We start from the raw sequence: 17,717 nt of genomic DNA, 5'->3' as shown, positions 1-17,717 counted from the left end.
CCCCGCCCGCAACCTTGCGGCACGGCTATTCTTCCCCTCTCGCTGAATTCGCCCGGGGAGCCAAGTTCCGGAACGGGTATTTTATACCGCATCTACCGGGTAGAAAAGTTGAGTCATAAGCAGAGCTTGCTATTAGGCATACTACAAGCAGTACATTCCAATGGTCGAAATCGTTAGGGTTAACAACTGCAGATATTAATGCCGACGGGGTATAGCCCATTGAAAAAAGCCGATTCGCATTAAAATGCCCTTTTGTAACAAACGAATGTGATCACTTGAGACGACTTCTCAGTGAGATATAGCACGCTCGTGTGTGCACTGTGGTCATGTGCAAATACAAATTGTTATGTACACAGATACAATACATGTCATGTTTCTTTGCCGCGGCGGCGTATTTAATCACTGGAGAATACGCCCATTGGTATTTCTTATTTGAATTGAAAATATATTTTGATTTCTTGGCGATAAAAGGGCAGCGTACACCCATAGATAATGAAATTGAAGCAGTAGTTAAGAACACTTACCAGATCGAGGGATTTCATCAAAAACCACAAGAACAGTGATTGTTCTTCTCCAATGACATTGGCTTCCGTGATGTAAGTAAAAATTGCTGCGGAAGGCAATAAAAGGACAATATAAACGGTCGAAACAGACATTAAAGACACCACTAACAGTCTCCCCTCCTGCCGTATTTTCTCACGATTTCCCCCCAGATGTTTAGTACTTGAGAGTGAAATCGCAACACGGATGGACATATTCGCAAACAATATCAGGATAACAGGTGCATAAGCATATAAAGTGATATCGATCTGGTTCGAGATCGTAGAAACAATAATTGGGTTTGTTTTATAGAAGGAAATTACACGTGTACCTGGAATGTTCTCCGATAGCCAAAATCGGTGGAGACTTAGAACCACGCTGGTTAGAAAAATCGTCAATAATACGTTTTTCTTTATTTTTGGAGTGATTTTTGCGCGTTTTAGAGGAAACCTTACAACGTAAGCTCTTTCCGTCGCAAAGGCTACAATTATCCAACCTGGTATTACTTCAGAAATATGCAAAATACAGGCCACAAATTTACATGTTGCGTTATTGTACAGCATTAAGTTGAATCCGTATGCTCCATTTGTGATGTAGTTTAGACCAAATGCAAACCAATCTGGCACCCCAAGAATAAGAATGACTCCAGTGTCGGACACAGATAGACAACTAAGGTACTGGACGCAGGTGTCCGCCCGCTTTCTCACTCGAAAAAATATCATAAAAGACAACGTGTTACCAAAAATTCCGAGTAGAAGAACGACAGTCATGACGTAGGCTTGAACGAGGTCGAGGAGCTGCTGGTTGATTAGAAGAAGTTGCTCTGTTGACGGCCGGTCGCTAGACGTCCAGAAATCTTGAGTAACCAGTAGGGGAGCCATGTTCATATTGACCGCATTCACCACGAGCTATTTAAGAAATGATATCCAGACATTCGAATATTTTAGCAGACATACTTACACTGCGAATGTGGGGCCCTTAGCTCCATAGCCCCATCCAACAAGCCTTCCGCCCATTCAACAGCGATTCGATTAGCTTTCAATAGATATATATATCAATAGAATACTGGTACTCCTCATTCAAGTGCAGAGCATTAGCAGAGTTAGATTACTCACTGAGTCATTAGCTACTTGTTTGATATACTTCAGGTTGACTAATCTACGAGTGTCATTTTGATTACGAAGAAATCGATACTAATGCCACTGACGTGACGTCTTGATTCATACCAGACAAAACTTCACGTCAGCCACCCAGTTTCAGTCCCTTTTCATCATGTTGAAATGCATCCAGCGACAACGTGCGTCTGGTCTGTACAGCACTTCCCACTAGTTTAAGTCCTTCATCCTGATAGTTTGGATCAATTTTCAAATGAACTATATTGGCCTCACAAATCATTTCAACTTTCGCCACTTTTTTATCAGCGATATCAAAATAGTATGGGCGTATTAATCATTATCCGCAATATCACAATAGTATGGGTCTGTCTATTATAATCATATAACGAAAGAAAGCTACTTGATATTCTACTACAACTCAGAAAGGTTTACTCCAACCAATCTATAATTCTGAAGATAATTTCGAAGTCTTGAGATTTGCGCCTGTGCATTTTCTTGAAGACACTGTTATTAAACTGATTTTTCCAGATAATACTACATCTTAGGGTGTCAGACTAACTGTCCAAAGTCAGATTTGCTGCGTTTAGTTAATATAGGCTTATGATATTTTCTGATCACGGTGTAATTTATTTACATATATCAAGAAACTACTCCGCACGGAGTTTGGGGCATGGGCAGATGGAGTGTTCGGTAAAGTTGCTAAATATTTGAGGGGGGGGGGGGCGTGCCGGATTTGGCGGAAGGAATAACCAACAGAGACAAACATTTGTATTTCATATTCATTTTGATTTGGCCTATATTTACCCCTTCAAAAGAACAATACTAGTTATTTACAAATATGCTGATTAGATACTTTTAAATCAAACAACTTCCCCCTAAAAAAATTAACGGAAAGTTAAAAAAGTTTTCCATATACATGTAAATAGTCCTTTTGACATTTCTGGTATGATGTGACATTCCGATGGGATTTGAAGAGAATATGTGAACATGATGGGACTATGCAGCTGCCGGTATATTGTATACTGTACTGAAGTTGTCCGTTTCGGAGTTTGAGTTTTTGCGTATTACAGGCGTTGGTCGAGTCTCTGAATCTATATTAAATTAATAATGACGAATCCATGAAAAATGAAAGCGAAATGTCTTTACTTGTACTTCTCCAGCTCTTCCTCAAAGATGTATTGGTTCAAATTGATCAAATATGTAGATTATGCAAAAAGAGTGCTTACAAATCCTCTTTCTATCGTAAGATGGGATAGTTCAGTGCCAAAAGTTATACAATGTCCCGGGCGATGGCTATTTAAACAATTATACCAAAATGTCAATTCATTGGGCGATAAACCATCCCGGGCCGCAAAGTTGCGACCCGGTACAATATCATCGTTCCGCCTACCTTGATATACCCGGCCCGCAACATTGCGGCACGGGTATAACTGAATTAGGCCGTGTCGCAAAGTTCCGGCACGGGTATTTTCCGCATCTCGCCGCAATCTACCAGGTCGCAAAGTTCTGGCGTAAGCAGAGATTCCTATAGGCCAACTAACAGGAAGTACATTCCAACGGCCCAAATCGTTAAAGGAATAATCCAGACCCTCTTTATATCTTGCCAATTTAACTTAGTACCTTATAAATAAACAACATGAACAAATTCATATAATTTTCCCCAGCCAATTTATCACAAAACACGATTTTGAAAAACCCCACGCAAGAAAAAAACATTAAATCCGGAGATTGCCCCCAGATACCCTGTGACGTCACAGAAGGTCAACAGCTGATTTTAAACATGGCGGACAGCGAAGTTTCTGTGCAATCGAGCTGCGAATCTTTTGGCATTTCCTCTGATTTCTCGGACTTTTCTGCGGCTGAATACTTGTCAGAGACTGAGGAAATATTTATAGACCAGTCAGGTGTCGAAAGACCAGCCATCGGGGTGCTACCGTACCAGTTTGAGCCGGAATATGACGCGGACGATCCGGAGGCAGAAATGCAAGTCGAAGTTGAAGACGATGAAGACGATGCGCGGCGACTGGTTGATTTGAATTATTGGTGAGTGGTATAGTGATGTTTAGGTTCTTAACCGACGTGAATGGATGCAAAGTAGGTTTAGGGGGTGAGGGGGATATGCCTGGAGCCGGGACATTCAAGAAAATAGATCGTCAATTCAAGACAGATTTATCAAAGAAATTTGCTTCTTCAGTTCAGCATGCATGCAACACACACACGTAGGCCTACACTGACACTGTCACTGGCCTATGGCATGCCATGTATGCCATGATGTTCACTCAATGCGGACAATGAGATAAATGACTTGTTATATTTACAAAGTGATATGATCGTTTATTTACAATAGTTTATTTTTATTTACACTACAGGTGCAGCTGTGGAAACTGTCAGATCATGGAGACAGCACTAGAATGCAGATGTTGCCAGACTATGAACATAGTCCAGCAAAAGCTCACTGACCCCTTGATCGAAGGTGCTGATTTCAAGTGTGTGACAGAACACCCGGGTTTTGAAGGAGCCTGCCTAAATATATGGGCGTTGGAAGTTGCTTTCCTAACATTCAAAGCACAGCAAGGGAATCACGCCCCAGATGGACCAAATCATGAGTATGTACTATCAACGGACAATGTTCTTTATTCTAGTGTTCCCCTCTAGTCTACATATTAGTAGGTTCTTCGAGGTTGATCTGAACTCAGTGAAACACTTTGCCTGGCATCTAGATGGCTCACACTGCTACCCTGCAAAAGAAAACAAACACATTTGTATTGTAGATTGTTGATTTTGGTTGTATTACTCTTTGATATGCAGTTTCACCTTTCTTTTTCAGGAGGTATCGATATGTAGCATACCGTCAATTTGTGCGTTGGTGCTGGGGAGTCTTGGGAAAAAAGATCCGGGTCGTCCTACCCTCATGTACAGTGACTGTCATTAGGAATGCCTTTCAATCGGACACATACAAGGGTTTCAAACTGCCAAATATGGATCAGGAGGACTAAGAATGAACTTACGTTGAGTTGAAGCGCTTGGACCAATTTGCGACGGCTTCTTGCTTGTTCGGACGCACATACTTTGTTGCCAGTGGTGGTGGGACATTGATGTCATCAAGAACTTTGTCAAATTTTGCTGGGTCACATACAACTTCATCGCACAGTTTCTCCATCAGATCTGTGAGGTATCCTGAAAAAGACAATCGATTACTGTAGTGTAAAATTCAAAGCAAAAGATATTATAAAAGTATATTATATTTTTTAGTAGCTTATCGTTATCTTCTCTCTTTTCTTCAGCAAATTGCCTAAAGAAGGAACTTTACTGTCCTGATAATGTACTAAGTAATACATACTGTAGGTGGCAGGTGGTTTGGACTTCTGAATACTGAATCCCCCTTGCTTGAATTTTGGGAAAATAATTGTGCAAGCATCTCCACCGGTCATTGTCTTTGCAACTGGGCGACTGCTGTTCTCATTGTAATGAAGAGCTGCCAATGCAAGCCTGAAAATGTAAATAAGATTGACATTATCAAAAGCTGACATTCAATCTGCTCAGTCTTCAAAGCAGATTGGCAGAACTTGTTTGTGTGTTGTTGGAAAGATGCATATGTTACTCACCTGCTCTTCATCCCAAGGTAAGAGAAATGAGTTGATTTTGGGCAGAAGTGCACAATCAGGGAATGGAAGGCCTCCACACTTGATGTCTGGTGTAATGGGCTCAGCTTTTTCACATCAGTCTGTAGGCGTTTGTTGGTGAGCAATGCATTCACCTTCTCGGTGACCTTGGTGCCTGAAATGATAAGAAATGTAAGCATATCAAAACACAAGAACATCACACTGGTAGTGGTAAGGGAAAGAGGATAGTAGTAGGATTTGAGATTAAAAAGAACAAAACTTACTAGGCTTCAGCCACTTCTTCTTTCGCTCTGACTCGTCAATCACCTCGTGCGCACAGCGTGGAAATTTCTCGTTGTCGTGGCCCTCGTGAATATTCTGGATGTGGTTCATAATGGAAAGCCACTTGGCCAACAGCACTTCTTTGTCACCATCTTTATTGCTCGAGGCGCACCAGTACAAGTGATTTGATATGCTTTTGATCCAATCACGCAATTCTCCACATCCCGGTTTTTTTTGGCGAGTGCTTCCAACTTCTTTGCTAACCCGGAAAATATTTAGGACAGTAATGGCGATTAATAATAGCCTAGACTCGGATTATCTATCCTATTGTAAAAGTAAAGACTGCTTGATTGTACCAAACATACTATATACTACCAAATGATGAAGAAAATGAAACTGCCTTTTGCCACATGCCACACATCATAATAGTCAAGTGCAGATACCAATTCCGACGGGGTATAGCCCATTGAAAAATAGCCGATTCGCATTGAAATACCCTTTCATAACAAACGAATGTGATTAATGGACTCTACTTCTCCTGGAGATATAACACGCTCGTCTGCACACTGTGGTCCTGGGTAAATACAAATTGTTGTGTACATAGATAAAATACATGTCATGTTTCTTTGCCGCGGTGGCGAATGTAATCACTGGACACAACGCCTATTGCTATTTCTTATTTCTTAATGGAATTGCAAACATCTTTTTGATTTCTTGGCGATAAAAGGGCAGCGTACACCCATAAATAATGAAATTGAAACAGTAATTAAGAATAGTTACGACTTTGAGGAATTTCATCAAAAACCACAAGAACAGTGATTGTTCTTCTCCAATGTCCTTGGCTTCCGTCATGTAAGTAAAAACTGCTGAGGAGGGCAAAAGAAGGACTATATAAAAGGTCGAAACAGACATTAAAGACACTAACAGTCTCCCATCCCGCCGTGTTTTCTCGCGATTTCCTCCAAGATGTTTTGTTTTTGAAAGAGATATCGCGACAATGATTGACATATTCGCAAAAAAGATCAGGATGAAAGGTGCATAAGCATATAAAGAGACATCGATCTGGTTCAGGATCGTAGAAACAATAATTGGGTTCGTTTTATAGAAACAAATTTCAGGTATACCTGGAATGATCTCCGCCAGCCAAAATCGGAGGGTACCTAAAAACACACCGTTCAAAAAGATCGTCACTAATACATTTTTTCTTATTTTTGGTGTGATGTTTGCCCGTTTTAGAGGAAACCATACAACGTAAGCTCTTTCTGTCGAAAAGGCTACAATTATCCAACCCGATATTACTTGAGAAATATACGAAACGCCGGCCACAAATTTACATGTTGCGTTATTGTACAGCATTAAGTTGAATCCGTATGCTCCATTTGTGATGTGGTTTAGACCGAATGAAAACCAATCACGCACCCCAAGAATAAAAATGACTCCAGTGTCGGACACCGATAGACAACTAAGGTACTGGACGCAGGCGTCCGCCTGCTTTCTCACTCGGAAGAATATCACAAAGGACAACGTGTTACCAAAGATTCCGAGTAGAAGAACGACGGTCAAGACGTAGGCTTGCACGAGGTTGAGGAGCTGCTGGATGAATAGAAGCGGTTGCTCTGACGACGGACGGTCGCTAGACGTCCAGAGATCTTGGGTAACGAGTATGTGAGTCGTGTTCATTTTTATCTTATTCACCACGAGCTATTTCAGAAATAATATCCAGACATTCGGATATTTTAGCAGAAATGCTTACACTGCGAATGTGGGCACCATAGTTCCATCCAACAAGCCTTCCGCCCATTCAATGGCGATTGGATTAGCTTTCAACAGAAATATCAATAGAATACTGGTACTCCTCATTCAAGTGGAGAGCATTAGCAGAGTTAAATTACTCACTGAGTCATCAGCTACTTGTTTGATATAAGGCCACTGACGTGACGTCACGATTACGAAGACGCAACTTCGTGTCAGCCACCCAGTTTCAGTCAATAACGAACACAGTTGTCCCGGAAAAAGTACACATTCAAGTGATCCTGACTCAATAGTACATGTATCTTCCCTCCTCTGGAGGTTACCTTGCTGATCTAACCCATCTTGTTTCTCCATCATATTACACTAGACTAGTGTACTGTACCTGTCCTCTCATCACGACCGAGGGTCTATGCTAATTACGCGAACTTCCTCGCTTTGTCTCTACAACACTTCCCACTAGTTTAAGTCCTTCATCCTCACAGCTTGGATCAATTTTCAAATTATCTATATTGGCCACACAATTATTCTAAACATTCCACACTTTGTCATCTGCGATATCAAAATAGTATTGGGCGTATTGATCATTATCCGCGATGTCACTATAGTGCGGGTCTGTCTATTATAATCATATAACGAAAAAAAGCTATTTGATATACTTCTACAACTCAGAAAGGTTTATTAGTTAATTTCGAAGTCTTGAGCTTTGCACCTGTGCAATTTCTTGAAGACGCTGTCATTAATCTGATTTTTCCAGACAATGCTACATCGACCGTGTCAGACTAACTCTCCAAAGTCAGATTTGCCGTGTTTAGTTAATATGGGCTTACTAGCATTGTACCCGTGGTGCAGGCAGGTTCAAATGGGCTATACCTTGAATAGATTGAATTGCAATGAAAATCTAATGCAATATCAAAGGAGCAATATCGAAGAGACAAATTAAACAAACCATTTGTCCACAGACTCGGACCTAGCTGTGGCGTGCTGTATGCGTGCATAAAAAGTATATCAATCAATCAGCAATATGCCCCTTTTTATACGGAGAAGGAGAACCCAGATAGGCCTTCACTTGTCGGCCTCCAAATGGCTCAGACCTATTGCACCATCACTACATGTACTATAACTTTAAAATGCGTGCTCCTCCTACATGTAGCATGATCCCGGGCAAGGCACTTAGTCGACAGGCAAGCTAGAAGTTCAGCACCGTGAGCTGCTCTTTGATAAGGCCATGCCAAGTTCAGAGTGCCTCTTCAGATACATGTACATCAAGTATTGAAAGCTGTGGTGAGCACATAAACAGACCATGGTATTCATTTGAAAATCCCTTCATAATCAAGGGCTAGCACTGGCTAACACAGCACCCATAAACAATAGACCACCAATTTGACCCCAGTTCCTTACTGCGGGAAGACCCAAGTCCAGCAACCAAAAGTACCAAAAATACATTTTTATTTACATTTGAACTGCACACATGCGTTTGTTTACAATTTCTTCCCCCGCGAAATCTCGAAGATCAGGTGACCTGCAATCGTGGATTGAAAATAACATTAACCTTGGTTCAGCAGGTCAACAGGTACGGGCTGTTCCAATCATCCCCCTTCAGCCAGCTGTTCAACAGGTAATGTTAGCCATCCCACAGGGAGTGCAGGTATTTGATTAAGCCTCTGCATAACTAAACAGCAATGACTTGGCTTCTGTGAGTGGTAAGGAGAGTTGACAGTGTCCGATTAAAAATCCCTCATTACTGCTCCGCTGAAGTAAATTTCCGAAAATAAACATAACGTTGCATCAGGATAACATATCACCTGCAAACGTGCAAAATTTCGCGACAAAACACTACCCAAATGGCACTTTTTTCGAGCCGCCTTATAGTATTATGATATAGATGATATTTTCTAATCATGATATAATTTGTTTACGGATATCAAGATGTGATTTTTTTTATGAAAGATGTATTTTGGCTGGAGCATGACATGTATAACTCAAGACAGACCATCTTTAGCTTCGCATGTGCAGAAGCGCGTCAGAAGCAGAACTTGCTGATATACTAACAAGAAAGTATATTCCAATGGCCAAATGTTTTGTTATATAGGGTGTACCAAGTTAACATATTACTGTCAACGGTGTATAGCCCATTGAAAAATAGCCGATTCGCACTGAAATACCCTTTCGTAACAAAGGAATCTGATCAATGGACTCTACTTCTCAGTGCGATATAGCATGATCGTTTGCACACTGTGGTCCAGTGCAAATACAACAAGTTGTCTACACTGATACAATAAATGCCATGTTTCGTTGACGCGGTGGCGAATGTAATCACTGGAGACTACGCCCTTTGCTATTTCTTATTGGAATTGCAAACAACTTTTTGATTTCTTGGCGATAAAAGGGCAGCGTACACCCATAGATAATGAAATTGAGGCAGTAGTTAAGAATAGTTATCAGTTTGAGGAATTTCATCAAAAACCACAAGAACAGTGTTTGTTCTTCTCCAATGTGCTTGGCTCCGTGATGTAAGTAAAAACTGCTGCGGAAGGCAAAAGAAGGACTATATAAAAGGTCGAAACAGACATTAAAGACACTTAACAGTCTCCCATCCCGCCGTTTTTTCTCACGATTTCCCCCAAGATGTTTTGTTTTTGAGAGAGAAATCGCAACAAGGATGGACTTATTCGCAAAAAATATCAGGATGAAAGGTGCATAAGCGTATAAAGAGTTATCGATCTGGTTCAGGATCGTAGAAACAATAATTGGGTTCGTTTTATAGAAACAAAGTTCAGGTGTAACTGGAATGATCTCCACCAGCCAAAATCGGGGGGTACTCATTACCAGCTATGGCAGGCCTAGCACACTCTGTTTTGAATAGAGGGAGACTCCGTCATTCCTATTGTTTGAGATTGGACAGGTGTGAATTAATCTGGCAATTAGCCTCCTGTGCATTGTTGCATGCAAACACTAAAATGTTTGGTTTTTGCCCGCTGAAAAATATCGTCAATAATACATTTTTTCTTATTTTTGGGGTGATGTTTGCCCGTTTTAGAGGAAACCACACAACGTAAGCTCTTTCCGTCGAAAAGGCTACAATTATCCAACCCGATATTATTTGAGATATATACAAAACGATGGAAACAAATTTACATGTTGCGTTATTGTACAGCATTAAATTGAATCCGTATGCTCCATTTGTGATTTGGTTCAGACCGAATGAAAACCAATCACGCACCTCAAGAAAAAGGACGACTCCAATGTCGGACACAGATAGACAACTAAGGTACTGGACGCAGGCGTCCGCTCGCTTTCTCACTCGGAAGAATATCACAAAAGACAACGTCTTTCCAAAGATTCCATATTGTCATCTGCGATATCAAAATAGTATGGGCGTATTGATCATTCTCCGCGATGTCACAATAGTATGGGTCTGTCTATAATAATCATATAACGTGAGAAAGCTATTTTATAAACTACTACAATTCAGAAAGGTTTATTCCAACTAGTCAATATTTCTTAAGGTAATTTCGAAGTCTTGAGCTTTGCACCTGTGCATTTCCTTGAAGACGCTGTCATTAAACTGATTTTTTTTTCCAGACAATACTACATCGACAGTGTCAGACTAACTCTCCAAAGTCAGATTTGCCGTGTTTAGTTAATATGAGCTTATGATATATTCTAATCATGGTGGAATTTGTTTACGGATATCAAGATGGGTTAATATTTATGAAGGATGTATTTTGGCTGGAGCATGACATGTATAAGTCAAGACAGACCATATTTAGCTTTGCATGTGCAGAAGCGCGTCAGAAGCAGAACTTGCTGATATACTAACAAGAAAGTACATGTATACATGTATTACAATGGCCCAATGTTTTGTTGTATACGGTGAACAAGTTAACATATTACTGTCGACGGGGTATAGCCCATTGAAAAATAGCGGATTCGCATTGAAATACCCTTTCGTTACAAAGGAATCTGATCAATGGACTCTACTTCTCAGTGAGATAATACACTGTGGTCCTGTGCAAATACAAAGAGTTGTCTACACTGATACAATAAATGCCATGTTTCTTTGACGCGGTGGCGAATGTAATCACTGGAGACTACGCCCATTGCTATTTCTTATTGGAATTGCAAACAACTTATTGATTTCTTGGCGATAAAAGGGCAGCGTACACCCATAGATAATGAAATTTAGGCAGTAGTTAAGAATAGTTATCAGTTTGAGGAATTTCATCAAAAACCACAAGAACAGTGTTTGTTCTTCTCCAATGTCCTTGGCTTCCGTGATGTAAGTAAAAACTGCTGCAGAAGGCAAAAGAAGGACTATATAAAAGGTCGAAACAGACATTAAAGACACTAACAGTCTCCCATCCCGCCGTTTTTTCTCACGATTTCCCCCAAGATGTTTTGTTTTTGAGAGAGAAATCGCAACAAGGATGGACTTATTCGCAAAAAATATCAGGATGAATGGTGCATAAGCGTATAAAGAGTTATCGATCTGGTTCAGGTTCGTAGAAACAATAATTGGGTTCGTTTTATAGAAACAAAGTTCAGGTGTAACTGGAATGATCTCCACCAGCCAAAATCGGGGGGTACTTAAAAACACACCGCTAAAAAATATCGTCAATAATACATTTTTTCTTATTTTTGGAGTGATGTTTGCCCGTTTTAGAGGAAACCACACAACGTAAGCCCTTTCTGTCGAAAAGGCTACAATTATCCAACCCGATATTATTTGAGATATATACAAAACGCCGGAAACAAATTTACATGTTGCGTTATTGTACAACATTAAATTGAATCCGTATGCTCCATTTGTGATTTGGTATAGACCGAATGAAAACCAATCACGCACCCCAAGAAAAAGGACGACTCCAGTGTCGGACACAGATAGACAACTAAGGTACTGGACGCAGGCGTCCGCCCGCTTTCTCACTCGGAAGAATATCACAAAAGACAACATGTTACCAAAGATTCCGAGTAGAAGAACGACGGCCATGATATAGGCTTGCACGAGGTCGAGGAGCTGCTGGTTGAGTAGAAGAGGTTGCTCTGATGACGGCCTGTCCCTAGACGTCCAGTGATCTTGGGTAACGAGTAGGTGAGCCGTGTTCATTTTTATCGCCCCTTAGCACCATAGTCCAACCCAACAAGCTTTCCGCCCATTCAACCCCGATTTGATTAGCTTTCATCAGACATATATATCCATAGAAAACTTGTTCTCCTCATGCAAGCGCAGAGCAATAGCTGAGATCGATTACTCACTGAGTCATCAGCTACTTGTTAAATATAACTTAGTTTGAATGATCTCTGACTACTTTTTGATTACGATGAAATCGACACTAAGGCCACTGACGTATGGTAACGATTACTAAACGCAACTTCGTGACAGCCACCCAGTTTCAGTCAATAACGAACACGGTTGTCCCGGAAAAGTACACACTCAAGTGATTCTGACTCTGAATATGTATAGTACCTGTATTTTCCCTCCTCTGGAGGTTATCTTGCTTATCTAACCCATCTTGTTTCTCCATCATATTACACTAGTGTACTGTACCTGTCCTCTCATCACGACCGAGGGTCTATGCTAATTACGCGAACTTCCTCGCTTTGTCTCTACAACACTTCCCACTAGTTTAAGTCCTTCATCCTCACAGCTTGGATCAATTTTCAAATGAACTATTTTGGCCTCTCATTTCATTTCAACTCTCGCCACTTTATCATCTGCGATATAAAAATAGTATGGGCGTATTGATCATTATCCGCGATGTAAATATAACTTAGTTTGAATGATCTCTGACTACTTTTTGATTACGATGAAATCGACACTAAGGCCACTGACGTATGGTAACGATTACTAAACGCAACTTCGTGACACCCACCCTGTTTCAGTCAATAACGAACACGGTTGTCCCGGAAAAGTACACACTCAAGTGATTCTGACTCTGAATATGTATAGTACATGTATTTTCCCTCCTCTGGAGGTCATATTGCTGATCTAACCCGTCTTGTTTTTCCATCATATTACACTAGTGTACTGTACCTGTCCTCTCATCACGACCGAGGGTCTATGCTAATTACGCAAACTTCCTCGCTTTGTCTCTACTAGTTGAAGTCCGTCATCCTCACAGCTTGGATCAATTTTCAAATAAACTATATTGGCCTCTCATTTCATTTTAACTTTCGCCACTTTATCATCTGCGATATAAAAATAGTATGGGCGTATTGATCATTATCCGCGATGTCACTATAGTACGGGTCTGTCTATTATAATCACATGACGAAAGAAAGCTATTTGATATACTTCTACAACTCAGAAAGGTTTACTCCAACTTATCAATAATTCTTAACATAATTTGAAGTCTTAAGCTATGCACCTGTGCATTTTCTTGAAGACACAGTTATTAAACTGATTTTTCCAGACAATACTACATCGATCTGTGTCAGACTAACTCTCCAAAGTCAGATTTGCCATTTTTAGTTAATATATGCTTATGATATTTTCTGATCATGGCGTAATTTTTTGACAGATATCAGGAAACTAATCCGCGCGGAGTTTGGGGCATTGACACATAGAGTGTTCGGTAAAGCTGCTAAATATTTGGGGGGAGGGGGGGGGGGGGGGGTGCCGGATTTGGCGGAAGGAATAACCAACAGAGACAAACATTTATATTTCATATTGATTTAGATTTGGCCTATATTTGCCCCTTCAAAAGAACAATACTAGTTATTTACAAATATGCGAATTAGATACTTTTCACTCAAACAACTTCCCCCTAAAAAATTTAACGGAAAGTTAAAATATTAATTCCATATACATGTTAAGAGTCCTTTTTGCCATTTGTAGTGAGATGTGACATTCCGATGGAATTTGAAGAGAATCTGTGAACATGGTTGGACTATGCAGCTACCGGTATATTGTATACTGTACTGATGTTGTCCGTTTCGGAATCGTAGTGACCACTTGGCGTATATATTGGCGTTGGTCGAAGCTCAGAATCTATATTATATAAATAATGACGACTCCATGAAGAATGAGAGCGAAATATTTTTACATGTACTTCTCCAGGTCTTCCTCAAAGATGTACTGGTTCAAATTAATGAAATATGCAGATTATGCAATAGAGTGCTTACAAATCCTCTTTTAATCGTAAGATGGGATTGTTTACTGCAAAAAGTTTTACTGTGTCCCGCTCCCGGGCGATGGCTATTAAGACAATTTCAACAAAAGGTCAATTCATTGGCCGACAAACCATCCCGGGCCAAAACGTTGCGACCCAGTACAATATCATCGTTCCGCCAACCTTACCCCGCCCGCAACCTTGCGGCACGCTCTCGCTGAATTCGCCCGGGGGGCCAAGTTCCGGAACGGGTATTTTATACCGCATCTCGCCGCAATCTACCGGGTCGCAAAGTTGATTCATAAGAAGATCTTCCTATTAGGCCTACTACAAGCAGTACATTCCAATGGTCGAAATCGTTAGGGTGAACAAGTGCAAATATTAATGCCGACGGGGTATAGCCCATTGAAAAATAGCCGATTCGCATTAAAATGCTCTTTCGTAACAAACGAATGTGATCACTTGAGACGACTTTTCAGTGAGATATAGCACGCTCGTCTGTACACTGTGGTCCTGTGCAAATACAAATTGTTGTGTACACAGATACAATACATGTCATATTTCTTTGCCGCGGCGGTGTATTTAATCACTGGAGAATACGCCCATTGGTATGTCTTATTTGAATTGAAAATATCTTTCTGGTTTCTTGGCAATAAAAGGGCAGCGTACACCCATAGATAATGAAATTGAAGCAGTAGTTAAGAACACTTACGAGATCGAGGGATTTCATCAAAAACCACAAAAACAGTGTTTGTTCTTCTCCAATGACATTGGCTTCCGTGATGTAAGTAAAAATTGCTGCGGACGGCAATAAAAGGACAATATAAACGGTCGAAACAGACACTAACAGTCTCCCCTCCTGCCGTGTTTTCTCACGATTTCCCCCCAGATGTTTAGTACTTGAGAGTGAAATCGCAACACGGATGGACATATTCGCAAAAAAATATCAGGATAAAAGGTGCATAAGCTCATCAAGTGATATCGATCTGGTTCGAGATCGTAGAAACAATAATTGGGTTTGTTTTATAGAAGCAAATTACAGGTGTACCTGGAATGGTCTCCGATAGCCAAAATCGGTGGAGACTAACAACCACACTGGTTAGAAAAATCGTCAATAATACGTTTTTTTCCTATTTTTGGAGTGATTTTTGCCCGTTTTAGAGGAAACCATACAACGTAAGCTCTTTCCGTCGAAAAGGCTACAATATCCAACCCGATATTACTTCAGGAATATGCAAAATGCCGGCCACAAATTTACATGTTGCCTCATTGTACAGCATTAAGTTGAATCCGTATGCTCCATTTGTGATGTGGTTTAGACCAAATGCGAACCAATCTCGCACCCCAAGAATAAGAATGACTCTAGTGTCGGACACAGATTAAGGAATTGAACCCGAGGCGGAGGACCTTGGTTGAGTTACCAAGACACTCGAGGTTGGAGCTAAAATACAGTCCAAACCCGAGCCGACAGGCGAGGGTTTGGACGAAATTTTAGCTCCACCCGAGAGTGTCTTGGTAACTCAACCAAGGTCCGAAGCCGAGGGTTCAATTTCTATTCTAAAATACCTCAAACTTAAAAAGATAGGCCACGAAAATAACTTGAATATGTGCGAATTTGGCAAATTCCATCCATCGCCGGCCCGGCCGAAGCGCCGGTAGCGCCATTGTTTACATTATGTTACGGCAACGTTACAGAAAATGAGACATGTACATTTTGTACAGCGCGCATAGGAAGTCCGCATCGGCTCGCTCAAGTGATGCTAAAATCCGCGCAAATGGGCTATTTGGAGCGTTTTTCTCGGCAAATATGTGTAGTGCTCATTAAAAAACTTAGGGTGGTTGATGCTTCCTTGACTGATTTGTGTTTGAAGCAGTGTTTTGAGAGCCTCAAACTTCTGAAGTGAGCTGAAATTCCATTGACGTGACGTGTGCATGGTTCCACATTTTAGTGCAACCCGAGGGAACTTTGGTAGAGCATCTTGGTTGCGTGTCCAAAACACTCCGCTCTCAGAACGAGGCTTATGCATTTTCCATTTAAAAGTTGACTTTACGGTACCAAGGTATTTTAGAATAGACAACTAAGGTACTGGACGCAGGCGTCCGCCCGCTTTCTCACTCGAAAAAATATCACAAAGGACAACGCGTTACCAAAAATTCCGAGTAGAAGAACGACGGTCATGACGTAGGCTTGCACGAGGTCGAGGAGCTGCTGGTTGATTAGAAGAGGTTGCTCTGATGACGTCCGGTCGCTAGACGTCCAGAAATCTTGAGTAACCAGTAGGTGAGGCATGTTCATATTGACCGCATTCACCACGAGCTATTTCAGAAATGATATCTAGACATGCGAATATTTTAGCAGGCATACTAACACTGCGAATGTGGGCCCCTTAGCACCATAGCCCCATCCAACAAGCCTTCCGCCCATTCAACAGCGATTCAATTAGCTTTCAATAGATATATATATCAATAGAATACTGGTACTCCTCATCCAAGTGCAGAGCATTAGCAGAGTTAGATTACTCACTGAGTCATTAGCTACTTGTTTGATATACTTCAGGTTGACTAATCTACGAGTGTCATTTTGATTACGAAGAAATCGACACTAAGGCCACTGACGTGACGTCTTGATTACCAGACAAAACTTCACGTCAGCCACCCAGTTTCAGTCCCTTTTCATCATGTGGAAATGCATCGAGCGACAACGCGCGTCTGGTCTGTACAGCACTTCCCACTAGTTTAAGTCCTTCATCCTGATAGCTTGGATCAATTTTTAAATGAACTATATTGGCCTCACAAATCATTTCAACTTTCGCCACTTTTTTATCAGCGATATCAAAATAGTATGGGCGTATTAATCATTATCCGCAATGTCACAATAGTATGGGTCTGTCTATTATTATCATATAACGAAAGAAAGCTACTTGATATACTACTACAACTCAGAAAGGTTTACTCCAACTTTTCAATAATTCTGAAAATAATTTCGAAGTCTTGAGCTTTGCACCTGTGCATTTTCTTGAAGACACTGTTGTTAAACTGATTTTTCCACACAATACTACATCGTAGAGTGTTAGACTAACTGTCCAAAGTCAGATTTGCTGCGTTTTGTTAATATATGCTTATGATATTTTCTGATCACGGTGTAATTTATTTACATATATCAAGAAACTACTCCGCACGGAGTTTGGGGCATGGGCACATGGAGTGTTCGGTAAAGTTGCTAAATATTTGAGGGGGAGGGGGGGGCGTGCCGGATTTGGCGGAAGGAATCACCAACAGAGACAAACATTTGTATTTCATATTCATTTTGATTA

The 17,717-nt window shown here is 40.8% G+C and overlaps 1 protein-coding gene across 1 annotated transcript; it reads left to right on the top strand.

Moving 5' to 3' along the window:
- The first annotated feature begins 3,435 nt into the window (after positions 1 to 3,435).
- Positions 3,436 to 4,863, top strand: LOC135496012 (uncharacterized). Its single transcript, XM_064785116.1, has 3 exons — positions 3,436 to 3,698; positions 4,025 to 4,261; positions 4,483 to 4,863. Exons 1-3 carry the CDS (start codon positions 3,436 to 3,438, stop codon positions 4,649 to 4,651), a joined length of 669 nt encoding a protein of 222 aa, XP_064641186.1. The 3' UTR covers positions 4,652 to 4,863.
- Positions 4,864 to 17,717: the final 12,854 nt, after the last annotated feature.

The sequence above is a fragment of the Lineus longissimus genome, chromosome 11 (genome assembly GCF_910592395.1).
Source record: "Lineus longissimus chromosome 11, tnLinLong1.2, whole genome shotgun sequence".
NCBI classification, from domain to species: Eukaryota; Metazoa; Nemertea; class Pilidiophora; order Heteronemertea; family Lineidae; genus Lineus; species Lineus longissimus.
This window is presented reverse-complemented; position numbering and strand designations above follow the sequence as displayed.

Excerpts from the sequence above, each read along its gene's own strand:
- LOC135496012 (XM_064785116.1), top strand. The coding sequence starts at position 3,436 with ATGGCGGACAGCGAAGTTTCTGTGCAATCGAGCTGCGAATCTTTTGGC. Across the intron at positions 3,699-4,024 it reads CTGGTTGATTTGAATTATTG|GTGCAGCTGTGGAAACTGTC; the intron begins GTGAGTGGTATA and ends TTTACACTACAG. Across the intron at positions 4,262-4,482 it reads CCAGATGGACCAAATCATGA|GAGGTATCGATATGTAGCAT; the intron begins GTATGTACTATC and ends TTTCTTTTTCAG.